Genomic DNA, 20,101 nt, shown 5'->3' on the forward strand with positions numbered 1-20,101 from the left:
ATAAACATGGAATGTGCACCTATCGGAGCAGTGGGGAAGACCCTTCTATCTCCTACATCCTGATACCTTTCCAGTATTCCAAGATCTGCTTGTGATTTGGCAGATGAACAGGTTTAAACATGCAGTGTTTTGAGTATGTATCTACCTTGGATATCAGTAATTATACTGGCAGTAAAATGAAAAGCTATACAAAATATTTTTCCCTTGTCAATTATTTCCCCTTTAAAATGAACATGATATATTAAAAACCTTATGCTTGTTGAATTTAAAACACCTCAGATGAAGAGAGGAATTCCCACCAGACATGGAAAAGTAATGTTGGTCTGGAAATAAATGCAGTATAATAAATTAATAGGAAGGGGGAAATGTGCCTGTATTGCATAGGAAATATACTGCATTAGCCACACAAAGCATTACTTTTTCTTGTAAAATAAAGCACAGTGCAACAAGATCATATGATTTGTACCAACTTTTCATTATGTCAAAAGCAACACGTGTGCCTTGTATTAGACCATTAGGGTTGTCTTGATACACTATTACTGTGTAGAGTAACATCTCACTTGATAGAGGTTAAGGCAGAAGTAGGAGTTCATGCTCTACTAATGCAATTTATTGCTCCTTAAAGAAATCTGTAAAGTGCACTTGGAAGAAGGAAAAGCACTTGATATTAAAAAAAAAAAAAAAAAAATGCAACCCATTTGCAGATCAAGAAATAATAATGCACAACATACACTAAAAAGATCAACTTCTAAAATGTACAGAGCTTGTTATTAGGAGCAAAGCTAAAGAGTAAGGAAATGTGCTTGGGCTGCATTCAATTCTACAAACAAATCCCAGTAAGTCGTCCTTTCAGAGAGGCAACATTTCATATGAATAGTTATGGATGCCCTAATTTTCTTCTTCAAATCAAATACCAGAGATCCTTTTAATCCCACTGCCAAGCAGAAAATTTGGAAGCAGATATGTGGGCCTACTCACTCCAGAAGCACCATTACTGAAATCCTTATTCCACTGGAAGCAATGGAGCAGCTGCCAAGGCTGCCCACCCCAGGAGCTGAGCTGTGGATCTGCGGGGCGTGCAAGGAAGGATAACTCCTTAGTTCCTGTCAGCCTCGATCCTCTTTCAGAGCAGGAAGCACTGGGAAGGTTTGAGGGAACCACCATGCCAGGGCCCTACTTCTACTCGATTCTCCTTGTTGATGGCTGCAGGCAAATCCATCCCAGTCACATCGCCAAGAGGGGTGGGAAGAGAGGACAAGAAAACACCAACGTCGCTCACCTACCTTGTAAATGCCATGCTTGTCACTCCTAAGGAAATACACAGTGCTCTCACTGCAGAAATCATGTGGATTTTGAGAGGAAGAGAGAAAGAAATCAAGCATAAGACAGCAATAAGCTTTCTTCACATCCTTAACCTGGTAACCAAGAAAGCCATCTCCAGGGAAAGCTTAAAATGGACCAAAGAAGGCCAAAAGGAAAGTTCAGCTGCTCTATTTTTGGGTCATTATTGTTGATTGTTAGGTCAAGGCTACATCCAAAAACACCTACAGCTAAAATTCTAATATTTCTGCTATAACTAAAAGTGGCATATTAAGTGCACCCTCTGGGTTTGGGGAATGTTTCCTATTCAAAAAACAAAACAAAACAAGGTTTTTTTTTTTCCCTATACCCAGACCAGGAAAGAGCAGTCACTCTGCTGATAACCAATCTTCTTAATAATGCACAGAATATTAACAGCTAGAGTACTATAAAAGTGAGCCCTGACATATTAATTTATTTGAAACATTTCTTCTTTTGGTGAAATGACCTGAAGCTGGAGGACTAAAAACTTTGGTTCTGGGGATGCATTGCCTGTGATGTTTTACTGGCTTGATGTGAAATGAAAACAATTATTCTATAGCGAGGATGTTACCACACAGACATAACAACACCATTAACTATTTTTGACTTCCAGTGTAAATTAAACCATTATAGGGTTTTAAAAATGTCGTCATTAAATTTTAATGATCTGTTTTAAGGGATTTTTCCCCCTTACTAAAATTCAAACCAACTATGCTATAGAGCTTTCTCAGAATGTGGTACACTATTCTAAGCTTCAAATAAATCTGTAAATCATAGATTAATTAAAAGAGAAACTATCTGGGTTATTACAGGTGGGGCTGGTAGCAGTACCTGTTATTAATGTTGCCTAACATTTACCAATAAAATACACTGCTTCCCATCCTTCAAAATGTTGCCAAATACCAACTGACTGAAAAAAAAAAAATTAGTTCAAACGTGGCCACACCTGGTTGCTACTTTTTCTTCCTTTTTTCCCCCTCACTGATGATGGGAAAAAGGAGCAAAGAAAGGAAGGAAAAATGTCAATTGAACTGATTCAGCTAATTAAAAATATATATTTCATTTGTATTAAATGTCAATATTTTTTTCCATGAACTAGGGGTTTTCTCGCAAGTATTTGAAATTTTGCATGCAGAAGCCTAGAGAATGTTTATGAGAACATTTCCTTCACATTTGCCTTAAACTTGCCCAATTCAAAAGCTTTAGGCAGACTACAGCAGAAAGAAAAAAAGGTAAAATCCTGATTTACAAGCACTGAAGAGAGACTTGTGAGACCTCCTTTGCTGTTAAATTTTGCGAAGGTTCACTCTACGTGAACACGCTCTATCCTGTGATGGGGCAGTGGTTTCCCTCCAGGCACACTGCAGCCCTGAGCAGGTTGTCTGGTGCATTCACTCCTAGGTCCAGACAATCCCATCTCCCTCATGAGGTTCATCTCTTTCCCACAGTCTCATCTGGAGTTATCCCAGGTTAAAATCACCACAAGGTGGAACAGACAGACCTTTTTTTTTTTTTTTTAGAAAAAGTCTGGCTTGTTTTCACCCTGGTGCTATATTGCCACCAGCTAATGAGTAGACCTTGTCCTGCAGCATGCACAGAGGTGGACTGCAATGATGGTGCATTATCTGCATTATGTAGTGTCTCTGCTGACACACATATGTTTTCTACAGACCTTAGAACAAGTGAAAGGATAGCTCCTAAATATAGACCCTGTCAGAATTTTACCTGGGTTTTCACACGTTGACAGAGTGGAAAACTAAAATCATAAGAACAGAGCACACATTTACAGTTCTTTATGCAAAGTGCCTTAATATGGTACTCTCAAGAAGAGCAGGCTACAAAAGTGGAATTTGTGAGGAGGCTTCTTGTAATTGTGTTTCTTGATGGAAGAGGAACTTCATTCTAGCCACAATGGCAAAATAGGTCACTGTCGGAAATATGACAACAATACATAATTTATCAGCTTGGAAACCTTATACTTGAAAGAAGTCTTAGTCTAACCTTTCCATCAATCCAATTGAATTGTAAGACCACCACTGTAACAGGACCACTTAGAAAACCACCAGGGTGGCCTTGATAATACATGTATCATTGTTGAGGCACAGGAAACTAAACCAGATGGTTTTGCTGAGGAAAGCACTTTTTTCTGGCTTTGTAAAGCCTAAAAACACTAATAGGTCAAACATGAAAGTGCTGAAAAAGAAAGTTAAAGGCATATCTCTGTAAATAAGAAAAAAAATTATTTACATATGTGTTTCCCTTACAGAAAAAATGTCTGCAAGAAAATAAAAAGATAAAAATGATGTTACAGTTCTGAGATAGATCAGGATAGTTTTCTGAAAGGTCTAACAACAACATTTACAGTTGGACTTACGGTCCACCACTGCTGGAAATCAATACCATATGATGTGTATTAGACAGAACACCTACATATTGTAATTAAGAAATTTTTCTTGCTTCATTTTTATTTTTTAACTATGGAGACCATTAATCTCTATTGCAACAAACTACTTACTTTCTTGTATGATCTCTTATTATCAATCACTTCCAACTTAAAGAAAAAAAAGCACATAATGAACCTCTCAAACTACATGAAATTGAAAGTAATTTCCACAAAAATCATCCATGCACAGAAACATACATTCATTCACATGCACATATTTATACGGGCTGCACATGTGTGTGCATGCATACATGAATAAAGGGGTGTTCAGATTTTCTCATTTATGCTGTAGTTATTTAGAATCATATTATTTGCAGACTTCAGCATTTTGAAAACCACAAAGGATTTGGTTTGGGTTTGTTTTTCTTTATTGTACACATCATCCACATGAGTAAAATTAAGATGATAGTGTGTTGCTCTGCTGAGAACTGCAACTATTTCTAAAAGTCAAGAAGTCTAATCGAAATTACATGCACTGAAAGAAATTCATTATACAGTCTTTTAGTGTGCAGTCTTATTTACCAAAATGTAAGCCTTTATTTAGCATTAAAAAAGAAATCTTTCACTATCACAGTTATTCTAAAATATATTCTCTCTTCATAAGGGAAGCTTTGCCCATGTTTTCAATATCTGAAAGAAGATGTTTGAGAATTATACCTGCATTTTACTGGCACCAAATCATGCTCTAATGAAAAGAAAAACATAATTATTTAAATTTCAATTTTTTCTCTGCTTGTATGGGAGAATGGAAAAGAAATGTACACTGAGGAGAGCTTCACTATATGCCTATAATTTGTGGCAGTTCATTTTGGCACTGCACAGATATAGCCTTGGGGAAAATGTCTGGTCTTCAGTCCCACTCTGAAGTTTGCAACTAAAAGCAGAGAAATAAAAGAGCAATTCCTGGGGCCAGAAGTCAGGTGGGGCCATAGGTGCCCTATAGAGCTGAGGGAGCCTGATGGAGCCTATCTGGACAGCAATAAAAAGAGAGGAATTACATCAGGGTGCCACAGAATTGTATTTTGATTCTGTATAAGACACGTGGTGGGGAGACGCCTGTTGGGTGACACCAAATAGTGTGACACCATCTACCATTTCATATCAAGACAAGCTCTTTTGTAGGGTTGGAATATTTCAGTTGAGGTGCCACATGTACGAATAATTTACTAAAATAACGATGCCATTAATTGACCTTGGAAATCCACTCATCTATGTCTTCCCAATAGACTCAGTCAGAGGGAAGATAATAATTACTTCTGGATCTGCTCCTCCAGCACTCTTTTGTGTCAAGAAGAAGTGTCTGTGGGTCAGCTCTGGGTGAACTTCACGTCTTTGATTTGAAACCAGCTAAAACTGTGCTGTGACCACTTTTGGCTGTATTATATCCTGAGAACTGGGTCATTATTTGAGTGGATGATTGAACTTATTACTGTGGTCAAATGTCACTTCCTTGATCTTGGACACCTATCTCCACAAGTACTAAATATTTACATGAGAGAAATCAAATATATTCTGCCCTTGGCAAGAGCATACTTCCTGTGGGAAGATGTTGCTTTCTCAAAAACATTTCAGCATGAGACTTAGTACTACATTAAAGGTTTTTAAACTATTAGAAAGAATCAAGGATGGAATACTCATTGTCTCATTGTCTTTGATACACATGATTCTAGAAAAGGTACTGCTTCAGCAAGCACCAGTCAAGAGTTTTATGAATGTTCAGTAGTTGTTCCAAAGGAGCACAGTCTTTCAACCTTTTCTCCTTAAGGTTCTTACATATCCTGTGGTTCTTACAAATCCTCTCTTCAAGTCCTAACCTAGATGCAAGCAGTTCAGTGTACAATCACCTCAATTGGAGTAGATTTGATTTAATTTGGAGATCAGTTTAGTGTAATAGAGCCATTAGTTATGCCACCTCAGACAAGTTGATGGAAAGAAAGCGTTCTGTAAATTTGGAAATACACAAAATGCATTTTACCTGGATGGCTGTGCACTAATACTGAAACAAGCCCATCACTGAGGGTTTAAAATTATTTTGCCACTTTTATTAGAAAATACTGACTTTAAACATAAAAACTAAGCAGTAAGAAAGGAAAAGCATTTTTCACTTCAGTCCATAGCAAAAGGGTGATCTGCATTTGGAAACATGCCATAAGTTCATAAGCTAATCTCATAACTATATGAGGTATTGATAGTTACACAGACAGATACAACTGACCTTACTTTTATAACCAATAGTTCTTAACGAAGCAAGACTCTCACAAACAACAATTCAGCTGGGATGGAGAAAGAATTACTCAGAAAAAACTTCAAGTCTTACCAGACTAAGGAAAAATGTATCTCAAAAGACAACATATCCTTAGTGCTACAATATCAAAACAAAAGTAGAAATGCCTTGGACAATATTCTTGCTGGCTCCTTTTCTTACGCACAAGAGTAAAGTAAAATTCTTAATTCTCTCTGGCAAGAGTTTTTATATTTAAACATACACACAAACATACAAGAAGGGATTTCCCACAACAGCAACGGTAGCAGTTGTTTCCAAGGGTCAGTTTCTGCCTATTAGAATGGTCAGTAGAAAAATCATGAATAAAAGACCAGGCAATGCTGACTGGAGATTTAAACAAAGATTAGATTTTATTACCTAAATTTCAACATGTGCAAAATGGTCTAAGACAATAAAAATGACTGTGTATTTTCTTGTGCTTTTAATCACAGATTAACGTATAGCACTAGTATAGTATTAACATATACAGCACTAGTACCAACTAAAAAGAAAATAAGATGGAAATTTTCTCTTTAAGCAGTTTCAGTTTCTTAATATGCTTGATTGGCCTGTACAATAACTTACTTTATTACTTATTTATAAACAATTTTCTTTTGCTTTGATTGTTTTCTTTTACATTATTTAAATATAAATTAATGGAAGCCAATTCCCATACATTCTAAATATCAAATGCACCCTGACTTCACCATGAATATAGGCACATACCTAATTTTAAACTTTTGACTAGACATGTAATTAATTGGAGACAATTATGACCCAATTATGAGCCCACTGTAATTACTGCTTGACGTACTGCTGAATTTCTGTTGAAGGCAGGAGAAAATATTTCTGATCTCTATGAATACTTAAAGACTATTAAAACTGTTACCTTTGACTCGTTCTTTTAGTTTGTAAGATAGAGATTGAGGGACTTTTCCACAGCTTTCATGAGTGTAGTGTTTCTGCTGTTTGCCCAACACTGAAGTATGGGCAGTGCAATTGCAAAAGGCAACCTGAGCATCAGCAGGTGATAAAGAGGAAACTGAAGGAAAGTCAGGAAAAGCCTCAGCTGTTTAATGGAGGCTTATGTGTCTAGGTGGCCAAAAAGGCTAATGGCATCCTGGTGTGTACCAGCAATAACGTGGTCGGCAGGAGGATTCTTCCCCTGTATTCAGCACTGTACTCAATACTCTTAAGGCTTACTATTGTGCTAATAATTGAAAATACCTGGCAGATAGTCTGCAACAAATAAAGGGTATGTTATCCTCACAAAGCAAAACAGTGCACAGAAGATTCATATGTCAATAGCACATATGTATTGCTTGTACATAGCACTGATGTATTGCTTTTCCCTCTTCCAACTCAGTGGCATTGATCATCATCTCTAATGCAACCTCACAAACTGGTGTTGGATCACAGCAGAATAAATAATGGAGAAAGGAGAGAAGGAGGCAGCAATAATTTCTGCCAATATGTATGCCAATTTTAGGCTAAAATTTATAATTCCACACCAAAATTTTTCAATGCCAACATTTTTCTATTCTGTTCTTTTCAAACACGGAATGGAATCCTTTCTTTGCAGTGAGTTGGACTTCCCAGTTTTCATTCACCAGAACAATGATTCTGTACCGTTTCCGCAGGTGGCAGCTCAAGTGCCAGGTCAAAATCCTAATCAAATACATTTTCCAACTATTCTCCATTGATATGAACCCATGTTTAAACCCAAATTTCTAAATCATCTGCTACTAAACTACCTTCAACCCATCCCTCGGTGAGCACCTACATGCTTTAGTGCAACCACAAGCTTCCATGCTTTACTTTATACAGAGGAGTTTGCCCAAAACCTCAGTGGCAGTCAAATGAACTCATATAATCAAAGCTCAAGAGTCATGAATTCTGCTTGTGCTTTGTAATCACCAGACATTCTCAAGTCCAACACATACAGGATGCTGTTTCTCCATGAAGTCAATGGGAGTTGGCTCATAAACTTTTGTGAGATCAGGAATTGACCCATAATATTTCATAAAAGAACAAAAAGGAATGTATTTATGGTTTTATTATTATCCATAATAAGGAAATAAGAAGAAAGGAAACACAGTACATGGTCTAGTCTATATGCACATGTGTTACTTGTATTAATATATCGATGGGATTTAAAGCTACATATGGAGAGGATAAGATATATCCCTATGTGTTCAGCCATATGATTAAGGAAGCTCCCAAAATGCTTGTAAATATGATCATGCTTTCTAACATATTATGCATTTATTTGAACAACGTTAAATCTCTAAGCCCTACTTTCCAGTCCATTAAACCCTCAAATAATAGTTTATTTCCAGTTTAAAGTTACCCTATTTTTTACCCATTAGAAGGCTGCCTGTAACCACATTTCCACAATACTTAGGGAATTAGAGAATTGATAATAACTCTCCCATCATCTGAAGGGGTACCTCTCTGGGATGAGAAATACTCAAGATGAACTATATTTTAGCGAGGAATTATTTTCAGAAGATTTTGGGACAGGCCCAAGATGTGTAGCTGAAAGGCCTGGAATGCTACTTGCACAAAAAACATGTGTTTGTGCCATAGACCTCAGACAACTACATTCCTTCTGGAGGCCAAAGGCCTTGAAAGCTAGTCATCCTTCTGGATTTACTTGTTGATTTTAAGGGTTGAATGATGGCCCCAATAGGCAGAGGGAGCTGGGCCTGTTCAGCCTTAAGAAGAGAAGGGATGAATGCCATCAATGTCTATCAGTATCTGATAGGAGTGTCAAGAGGACAGATCCAGGCTCTTGGTGGTGCCAAGCAACAGGACAAGAGGCAATGAGAAGCAACTGACACACAGAAAGTTCCACCTGAATATGAGGAAGAACTTCTTTACAGTGCAGGTGACTGAGCACTGCAAGAGATTGCCCAGAGAGATTGTGGAGTTCCCCTCACTGGAGATATACAAGAACTGTCTGGACACAATTCTTTTCAATGAGCTCTAGGATGATACTGCCTGGGCAGGAAGGTAGGACCAGATGAGTTGCTGTGGTACCTTCCAACCTGACCCATCCTGTCATTCTGTGAACACAGGACTAACCTAGGGTCTAACCTAGAAAGCAAAGCAGAGTTATTAGGATTTCCCTAAGAGAAGAAGACTTCAGGATTCATCCCATAATTTATGACCTAGTGCAATTTCTGTTGGAATGTCATAGCTGAATTCATTATGAAATATCAAATGTCTGTTAACAAATCATATTCATTATGTTCATGCAACTGATAATTTATTTGACTTACCTTTTACTTATTTTCAGTTGAGACTTGGTGACCGATTTTATGATCACTCATGACCATGTTTTTATGCATTAAAAAGATGACTGGGATGGTTTTCTGGTTTAAATGCTTCAACCAATGTTGTAGCCACAAACATAAAACCATAGTCATGGAGGCACAGTCATTACACTCATGATGTTTTTAACATCTCACATGCAAATGCAGCACAGAACCTAAGACAACTTCATTTGGCTGCCAAAACCACCTTCTTCACTCACTCAATGTAACCCTTTTGATACCAAGGCAATATGGCTGTTTACCTTTTTTAATGTCATCCAGGACATCAGTTTATAGAGGCGTTATGATTTTTTTTTTGTTGCTCTTTTTGATCATAAAGAAGATTTGAAAGCTCAGCTTTTACTCTACCTTTAAAGTCTCAATTTATGATAAAAATCAAGATTTTTGCCCACTGAGATGCTTCTTACTTTGTAATATAGAAAACCAAAACAAACAGTCGTCTTCTTTTTAAACTACATCAATGAATGGTGAAGTCAAATCCGGTTTCCCAGCAAGGAATTATTAAAAGACAGAAATAGTCCAATGACCACAGGAAATCTTTAAGCACCAAAATGGGGACAAAAATCTCCTGGGGAAAAGACAATATTTCCTACATGGTCATTCATGTCTCCTTGTAATACAATACAGGGGTATTGTTTGTTTGTCTGCTCAAGTAGATGGGTGGAATAAAATTAGAAACAAATCCTGACTACACAAACATTTAAAACATTAATGCAGGCTTATGCGTTCCAATATCTACCATCACAACTATCTTGTGATGCTTTTTTATAATGTATGACCAAGAGAGGGCTTTGATCATTGATATAGACCTAATTTTTGCCTTATTAAAAAAAGGACACCAACCTCCAGCAGTATCTATCACTTCAAGTCATCCTGCATCTTAGTATCAGTATCAGTCATAAAATTTGTCAAAAGAATTGAAGACACACTCTAAAATAGATCCACATTGTAGTCAGATCCCTTCCCCAGGAATTCAGGCAAGGAATGTAAACTCAAAGATTTATTTTTCTGTTCAGGTCATGCCTGGGGTAGACTGCTGTGTTACTAAATTCCCTAATCTGAAGTCAAGAGCAAGACAAAGTTAACAGACCTCAATAGGCAAAAAAAAAAAAAAAAAAAAAAAAAAAAAATCTTGAGATAGCCCTCTGTGGACCATAACCCGAAGTTACAGCAATAAGCATTATCCCCTCCACAAAGATGATTCCAAAAAAATCCCACACCTTACCTCAACGTAGTCCCTGGCATGGCCCCAGTCTCTCTTAGCATCCAGATTGCCCAGGCTGAAACAATCCAGCTGTCCGAGGTGAATCTTTGCTACCGATCGGCTGATCTTCCGAGTGACAAAGTTAGCCCCTGGAAGAGAAATAAGAGGTAGTGTCAGCATAGTCACAGTGGCAGACAGCTGGCCACAGGAGACACCTCGTACAGCTCAGCACATGGCATTTCAGTCTTCCTCACTCCCCTTGCATCACCTAGACCCATGCCATCTTTTATCATTTGAGCAAGCTAAGAAGCTTCCAGTGCAAGTGCCACATTAGTTGCACTTTCACAGCAAACATCTTTCTTTATGGGACTTCTTAAGCATTCCTAATTTGCTGCCTCAGTATTCACTCCAGGCATTAAGCCAAAGAAAATCATTTGGAATGTCAGTTCTTAAACACAAAATGCAAAAGGTTATATAAAGAAGACAGACATCTTAGACCACCCTCAAGTTTTCTGTTTCAGTTTCTTTTTTAATTTTTTAATTTATTTTTTCAAGGAATGCATATATATAAATAAATAAATGTTTATTACTAAAAAAAAAAAAAAAAAAGGATATTCAAATACTACGTATTCTCCAAAGAACTACAATGGCTAAATGCATTCTACTTTTCTAGTTGCTTGGGATTCTTTGTCCTTCAGATTCAGTTATATCACGAAATTGTGATTTCAACTTTTTCAGTAGAAGACTGTATTTTATTTTACCATATTTCAGTAGGATGTTCACTGTATTACTCTGGAAAAATTGTGTACCCATTTCCACTTCCAGTGAAGTTGCTTTAAACAGTATTTTTTTGTTACTTATTTTAGAACTTGATTTTCAGATTATGATGGCTGTGTTTCTAAAAGGTGGTCACAGTCTCCTTAAAAGGAGAGGGATTTGAATTTAGACCAGGAGTTTAGGTCCATTGGCATTTACACACTAATGAGCCACAAAAATTAAAATTACATGCCTTTTTAATAGCTAAAACCAGATATGCTTAAACGGTGACAGATGATACCTCCTCCAAATGAAAAACAGGAGAGTTAGTGAAAATGTCTGTAGTTGTAAAACGCTTTTAGCAAATTTCAAAAGTCTCAAATGTGTAGCTTATACATTCAATGCATACATGTAGTATTTTTCATTATGGAACTCTGCTCTTTAGATATGCATCTCAATATGTTTTGTTTCCTGTCAAACAAAACAAACAGTAGATTGCAGCAACATTATTAAATAACATCAAGTGTCTTTTTCAGACTACTAGTTTTTCCTGTAATGCCAAGAGCATTACAGTACTTGTGTCATTTGACTCTACTAAAAGTAAAAAAAAAAAAAAAGCACACCTGTAAGAATCATGTGGAATGAAGAATTTTAATTGAAGTGAGACCCTCAGACCTTAGCACAGGATTATGATAGAATTTTAAATTTTCATCAACTGCTGAGCTAATTGCAATTCCAGCTATTAGCCATTTAGGATATATCATCAATTTGCACTTGTTCTTTAAAGGATGAAAATCATATAATTTCCATATCCCCTGAAAAGGTGTTCGTATATAAAGGAAGCTTCCTAAACAGTGTGATTTGCAAACTTTTAGAAACAAAATATACTCTAGAGGCTTTTTCAAAGCAAATTTCTCAATAATTGGACACTACCAACACTGTAACTCTGCTATTTGAACCTCTGAAAGCAAAGTACTGTGGTTCTCCTGCTCCTGGCTGGACAGGCTTGCAGCAGGAGTAGAGTTCTGGCTTAACAAAAAACAGTGACAGAGTCCCTTTGGCTTAGTCAGACTGGTACCTCCCCAAAGATTGTTTCCATTTTTATCTTCTCAAAGTGCTTTGAGACCTTCACACAGATTATTGCTAATTAATTAAAAACCAATTCAACCTATGGCAAAACTTACCAGGACTAGCTCTGAAACCTTCTGCACCAAAATTATTTCAGTTAGCAATTTTCATTCAGCAAATAACAGCTGAAGGAACAGGTTTGTTTCTGGAATAAATGTTTTTTTAGATGTCTTAAAGTTCCAGGCTGCAACTGAGTAATAAGGAAAACTGACTGCTTTCAACAGTACATTCCCATTTGTAGCAAAAGCAATGAGAGTTCTAGTCACCATCTGCATTAAAGCAAGTTTTACTGTCAACCTGCACAACTAATGAATGTCAACTCCTCTTTTGGAGCAAATGCTTCCTCAGGAAAAAAACAAAACAAACAAAAACCAAACCCAAAAACAGCTTAAAAAAACCAGCTTATTAGATTGTGTGAGAGAAAGCTTTTATGCTATCAATTTAACTTTAATTGTATAAAAGAATAAAAGGTACCACACAAGAAAGAGCTGATTTGTCTAGCACAGCACAGCAAATACTAGTAACTGCTGTCTTCTTGCACAGTCACTGTTAACTGGAGAAAAACAATCTTCAAAGATATTCTCCAAGCAAAATCAGAATATTCCTCAAAAGGCTGAGCTGAAAAACTAGAGAGCACCACAATGAAAAAATGAAAACCTTAATTTTCCAGACATATTCTAGTAAGGGTTCCACTAAATAATACCAACCCTCTTCTTGGAAGTCACTCAGCATTAAAGTTGTGGAAGAAAACTATGCCACTGTTCATTCTGAGAAATGCAATTAGAAATTTTTTTTATGCACCAAGGACTGAATGGCACATTTCAGAAGCATTTAAATGATATGGTTCATAAATAATGTTTAAGTACTTATTCCCTTCAAACACAGTATCTTAAAATATCCCATTACACTCTATGTTTGATCCCATGCCATTAAATGCACATCATAACTAGAATATAAGATGGTGCCCGCTGGAGTCATACAAAGTAGTTAAGGCTTTGTCAGCATTTCCACTAAAAAGCCCTGTCCTAGAGGTTTGCAATTTGGCTATGACATTGCTTTGGTCTGAAATTTAGCAGAAGTAATGTCTTTTTCCTCAGGACTGATTGTATCTAAAAGGTTTAGGCAAATGCTACACATATCTTTGTATAACTGAATACAAAGGACCTTTTGAGGCACAGAAATGGTTAGCTTCCTTCTTCATCAGGAGGTAGTAAAGATTTCCTAATGTTGAACACACAAGAGCATATTTCTCACAAAACAGCCACTCAGTGCCAGGAAGAATATCATCAGAGCTGCTGGTGTGTTAACCACTTGACCCTTTATGTTGATTTTGATTGGATCAAGATGATGTAGCAGCTAAAATGCCACCAGTTATCACAGGTGAATAAGGACTAATTTGTTATGCTTCTAACCTTACTAATTCACCTGGAAATATGTTGGTGATCGTGACAGAAGCTACCTTGGACTGGTGGGAAAGAGAGATGTCCCATAGTTGTTTCCTGGCTCTGCACTGCTTCCTCAGTTCAGAGAGGTTTTGTAAAACACAACTCATTGCTTACACCTAATACAAATAAATGTGGAGTTTTAAAAACTCAGTTACATGGTTGATGAGATTTGACTTATTTGAATGCCTTTTCAAAATGTGTGTGGGTGGCAAATGTCTGGGAGCTCCCTTCCCTACAGTAACCCCGAGGAGAAGAGTAATTTTTGCTGCTGGTAGGGCCAAGCATGCTGGGCTAGCTGCCTTGCACAGTTATCTATGCAGAAAATATGGCCAAACCATGATGGGCCACACTGTACTCTAGTTTGCATTGGTGTTGGCAGCACTGGAATTGCTGCAGCTGTGGCCAGGCAGAAGACATGGCCAGACCTAGCAAAGGATGCTTTGGTGTGACCTTTCAGGGTTCCAGACACCCCTACTTAAGCAGGGTCTGACAAGTTCTAACATTTTAAAAGAGGCCTTTAACAAGAGTCCTCATGATATTAACAGCTCTTTCAGGAACCTTGGGCATTAGCTTTGATTTGTTTTCAAAACCCAAGCCCTCCATCTGAGATCGTTAGCATTCCAATTGGAACTGTAAGGTTTGATTTACAAACCCAGTTTATCCTAGACAGGATTTAAAGCAAGGATTCCTCATCAAACAGACCTGATCTGTAAAACATATAAGTTGTCAGCAAACCACTGCAGGAACAATACTACTACAAAAATAAATAGCAGAGGTATAATGCAATAGCTTCTGCTCTCCAGCCCAGGCCTGTTGCCCATTGTGCTGCCTGGCTCAGGGTGGAAAACAGCTCATCCCTTCGAGAAGGATGCTGTCTACATCTGGCAAAGATGCAGTTTTGAAAGCTGGATACATCTCTCATTAACACACACGGAAAACTATTGTTTAGGAGGCATGGTCTTAATGCAACTACAGTTCCAATGCTGGATTGCCCCAAGACAGAAAAAAAAAAAAATCTTAATCTCTGCATCAGTACCCCATTCCTTTTATCAGCACTGGGGCTTCACCCTTTGTGACTCACCAGGGAACTGCCTGTTTTATGTAGGAGTTTTTCTGTAAATACTGCGGTTTAGAAGAGGCAACCAAATTGACAAAGCAGCTTTAACAGACACTATTACCATATGTTTCTTTGCATGAACCCTCATTTTCCAAGCTCTCAAGTCAACATACAAAACACAACTAATGATAGAACTGTGGTCTTAGGAAGACTGCTCTCCCTGTAAAACACTAGCTGTTGCTTGTCTAAGAAAAACCTTTATTAACCCTAGCATTACCATAGAATGACAATCTTACAGAATTCAATAGCAGTCCTTATCTATCAACTGAGATGCAGTCCTAGAAAAATCTATCAAAGTCTTGTAACACCTTTTTTCTTCATTTTGCATAAAATATGATTAAAAGGTTTCTGCCTCTGAAGACACTGTCAAGAAAAAGGTTCAAGTTTTGCTTTTTATTTTTTTCCTCCAAGTTTCTACAGTTCTGGAATAGACTCTAGTGGAAGCCTAACATGTTCAAACACATTGTGTACCCAGCCTTCTACTAACCCAGAGAAACATATTTCTTTTAACATATATGTGTTGTAAATGATGCATTTAATGAGATCATTAAAATGTTTTGATTGCCTGAAAATCCACATTGCTCATCATTTCCATTCTATGAGAACCTTTTCCATTTTTTTGTAACAGGCTGAAATGAAAAAAACAAAGCAACACCCAGATCTTCTAAGAAAAGAAGCCTTGAATCTCCTTCACCGATGAAAATCATTAACAATTATTCCAAAGCAAATGGATTTATAGTCATTGTAAACCAAATGAAAAATCTAGTTATACATCTTTAAATTAACCTTCCATATTTTGGGTTTAAATGGAATTTTAAACTGTCTTGATCAAAACCACTGATACAGTATTACATTTTGGTAAAACTAGTAGAGCAGTTAATATATTTTAAACAATCATGCATTTAAATTGTGAATCCATTCACCATTTAAAATAACAAATTGCTGTCACAACAATTGTTGTACAAAGTGTCTTGTACATCACTTCTTGGAAATAAAGAGAAAATCATGGTTAAAAGGGACTTTTTTCCTTCTGTTTGCCATCCTATCCTATAAATTTTACTCAGCAAATACAGCTACCTTTGGATGAGCTTGTCATAAAGTCCACAATCAGATTTTTGCAAAATGAAATATATATGAAATAAGGGTGATATGATTCATAAGCAATTCCTTGTAAAGTCATGCATGGGAAACATCTTCCTGACTGGGGCAATAAATCATTTTATTTCCTGAAACAGGAGATATAGCGCTTTAATCCTTACATTTTAATTCTGTATAGCATGGCTGGAAATACTTTGTTTCATCATAATATGTTCAATCTTTTTCTCTGTTCTTTAAAATTTTAGGAGTAGCTTATGGTAGTGGTTTCTCAGATTTTTTAATATATTTGCAATGTTTTTCAAACCTTTTCAGTTTACATATCCCGACCTATTTTCCAGTGGACATGTATCTTTCTCTAAACAGGAAATTTTACTGATAATATTATTTTCAAAGGGGTTATCAATCAATCAATTCCCTGGGAAACAATTAGGTAACAAAAAACTATGCAGATCCCAGACTGAAAGCAGTGATCCAGTAACATGAGGATAAAATTGTCCCTCTTTATCAAGTGACCTTCATTTGGAACTACTTTGTAATGTGTGATTTAGATAAAATTATGTGGTAACAATTCCTTCAAATACTGCTAAAAAAGACATCAATCAGCATAAAAGCAGAATTACTTTGTTTAATAAGATATTGATAAACATTATAACCTTTGCAATGCCAAAATGCACTAATTCTCCTTGGCCCCATTTTCCATTAGCATGTCAGTTTTCAAGAGAAATGTGGTACCAATTCCTTGGGTGCCCATTGTTTAGATAATGGAAGATGTACTCCTAAAAAGCTTTTATATTTCAAAAATGAGGAGGTTATGGCAGAAAGATGAAGGCATTGAGAGAATGTGAGAATCAGCAGGGGATGGCAGCACAGTGGAGGAGGCTGATGCTCTTCAACCCCGGAACATCTCTGCCCCTGCCTTCCACTTGCACATAGAACATTTGGATGGCTGAGGGCAACAGGAGGTCACTGAACTGCCTTTCATAATCTGAGTGGAAAATGAGAGTGAGAGACAGTCTTGTGAGGAATAACAAGGTACAGAAATGTGGAGAGAGCACAGAGAGTAGGAAAATTTCTCTTTTTCCCAGTGGGTGAAAAGATAGCACAAAGCCTACTTCAGGGGGCAACTAGTAAGTTCTGTAAAAAGTAGGGGACACAGAAGTAGGGGAAGAGACCTACCAGCCACCACCAAAGGACAAGAATCTGAGGTGGTGTTTGCCACAGCCCAAGCCACACTCCCCCGTGACTCAGTGGTGCTAACCCTCCACCAGGCATCTGTCATCAGGGCTTTAGACAGTTCATGACTATTCTGCATACAAACAGATACAGGTTTCCACCTTCCAAAAAACAATGACAAGATTATTTCTATGACTACACAGCAGCAGTTCTGTAAAGTGACTGTGAAAAAATGGTGTTTGAATAGCAGACAATGTGCATGTGTAGGGTGTAACACAAAGCTATTAAAATTCACAATTAATAATTACACTATTAGGGATTAATTACACTTCTCAGATCTATCATATGGGGTTGTTAAAAGGGCAGGATGATATACCAGCAATAATGGTTGGGCAAAATGTGCTATTTTAGTATATTTCCTCCATATAATTTTTCTTAAATTAAAATATTTTCCCCTCAGGAACTGTACACTGAACAGGAAAAGGTGAGGCATCAAAGATTCTTATAAAGGAAAACCCAAACATTAATACTGAAAACAATATGTAGAAGTGTTATTCCTGTTCCCAAGTTTATGTTGCTAATGGTGCTTACATAAACAGAGCAGCGTTTTGCTTACAGAAAACTTAACCTTTTGCTCTAAACTATTCACTTTGGTTTTTTTAATCACAGTTCATATACACTACATTGCAAAACAAAGGTAAATGTCTTCAGCCACTCTGATTTTCTAACATTCATTTAAGCTGTGATTTTTTTAATTGTACAGCTAAGGTTATTGAATTAAACCTCTCATTTCAGCTGTCACTGAATTACACAAGCCCTTGCATAGTGAGCTGTGGGTAAACATGAGTGTGCTTGCCCATCAGTATAGACCCTTTACATTGTTAAAGCTTGTGTAAACAATTGTAATTAAGTAGAAGCTTTGCTTAATAGGTGCTACAATAGCTAGAACTGTATGCAACCACAAGTAAAATACAGCACTTGTACAAAATGGAATTATCCTGCACTCTTAGGAAACTTGCACAAAACCCTGTGATTTTAACTTCCCTTGTTTAGTGGCTATCACAGTTCAGACATCTGTGCTCTTAAATTTAACACCCCTTTCCTTTTCTCCCTGTTTTTCCCCTCCTCCATTCTCTCAGCAACCAGTAGCACATCAAAAAAGTTGCTGTTTGATGGTTCAAGCTGAGACATTCAGCCTTTACCCTCGAAGTCTCTTGAGATTAAGCAGGCAAGGCTTTTAATCTTACCTGGTGACACATGACTGACTAATACAGTTTCTTGGACCTTCTGACCTCTGAGGGACTAAATTTGGCGGGTCTCTCAACCTCTCCAGGTGGCTGGGACATCAGTTTGCGGTGGGTCATGATGCAAAGTTTTGCACAGGTCTTCCATGACTTTCTGTGCACCCATAACTGTCCTAACTTTTAACGTGCAAACTTCTTGAGTATAAAACGTATCATTTAGCTTCAAGTCAGGGGGAAAAAGAATTTTCCTTTACTTTTACTGTAGGTTAAAGACTGTAACAAGAGCCTTAAAACCAGACACAGTGGCAAATTTGCTGAGTCAGTGCTGATGTATTTTCTTGGAGCAAGAGAAATGGTCTGGCTACGGCCAAGCAGTTTATTTGAAACTTTGCCTCCCACACAAACTAATAAAGCAGTGCTAGACGGGTTTGACACTTATACAGCATAACTCAAGATGTTCCTAATCCATGTGCCTCCCTTTGGAGCTTTGTTGCTCAACAATTTTTCTCCTAGGACTTCCTTCTGGTTAGCTTTGCAACAGTGGTAGTCTTTGAGGCACCCTTTAGGTCCTCAATACATCATTTAATAAATATGTTTCAATCTTACTAAACCACCATTTGCTACAGAAGTCCTAGAATCACCAAGAGGGGGTCCTGAAACAGAGCTGAATAATTTTTTTCAGGGAGCTGGAAACCACTGAGGGGAAAGAGGTCATCAAGAAGTAACAAGGTGAGGGCCAGTGAGAACTGGAGGGAAGAAAAAAAAAATCTCAGCTTCTGCAAATACAGGAAGCACATTTTTTCTAGTACAAGGTACATAAAATGCAAGGTGCTACATTTCCTTTCATCCTCCATGTTATGAATAGTTGGATTCTCAGCTAGGATGTGGTGAGAAATGCATCTTCAGCACCACTGATGATCCCAACAAGTCAATGTACAGATCACCACTTCCAAAATTCTACAGTTACAAGAACAAAGATGAAATCTTCCATGTACAGACACCTTCTGAGTCGTAACAGACTAATCAAGTAAACATCTAGCTCGGATGTTAAGAGCCAAAAAAAATCTCCACCGTGTGTGCTGTGGCATGCAGTCAAACTGGTGTGCAACCCAGGGCATGAGATCAGCTCAAGGTGCTCTCAGCCAACTCTCCCTGTCCCTGCTGTACCCATTTCCCAGGCTCTGCTTCTGCACAGGGACAAGTGGTTCTGCTGAAGACCGAGCAGGACAACACTGGAAGTCACTATTTTGGATAAAACCAAAGTAACAATCCTGAAATGTGCATTTTAACAACACCCCCCTGTAAAAAAAAGTTTAAATTGATTGTGTGGAGCAGGAGCAGGGGGAACTCAACCCTAAAGTAAGCCCCCAAGGCCTAACAGTTTAAGAAGAGAATGAGGTGAAAAGACACAATGACAGTACACCAGGAAGACCACAAGCCAACAAAGACAGCATGTCCCTTCTGGTCCAAAGGACTTGGCCATGTTTGGTCTAGCTGTGTTGACCTCCTCTATTCAGAAAGCCAATAAAAACATTATTGCACCTAGCTGTA

The 20,101-nt window shown here is 37.5% G+C and overlaps 1 protein-coding gene across 1 annotated transcript in view; it reads right to left on the minus strand.

Annotated features, from left to right (window-relative positions):
- GMDS (GDP-mannose 4,6-dehydratase) overlaps positions 1-20,101 on the minus strand; it is a 405,591-nt gene that overhangs the window by 214,350 nt on the left and 171,140 nt on the right. Inside the window, exon 7 of the mRNA XM_021530573.2 lies at positions 10,611-10,738. Coding sequence (XP_021386248.2) covers positions 10,611-10,738 — 128 coding nt within the window. The remainder of the gene's footprint in view (positions 1-10,610; positions 10,739-20,101) is intronic.

Source organism: Lonchura striata, chromosome 1 (assembly GCF_046129695.1).
Source record: "Lonchura striata isolate bLonStr1 chromosome 1, bLonStr1.mat, whole genome shotgun sequence".
Taxonomy (NCBI): Eukaryota; Metazoa; Chordata; class Aves; order Passeriformes; family Estrildidae; genus Lonchura; species Lonchura striata.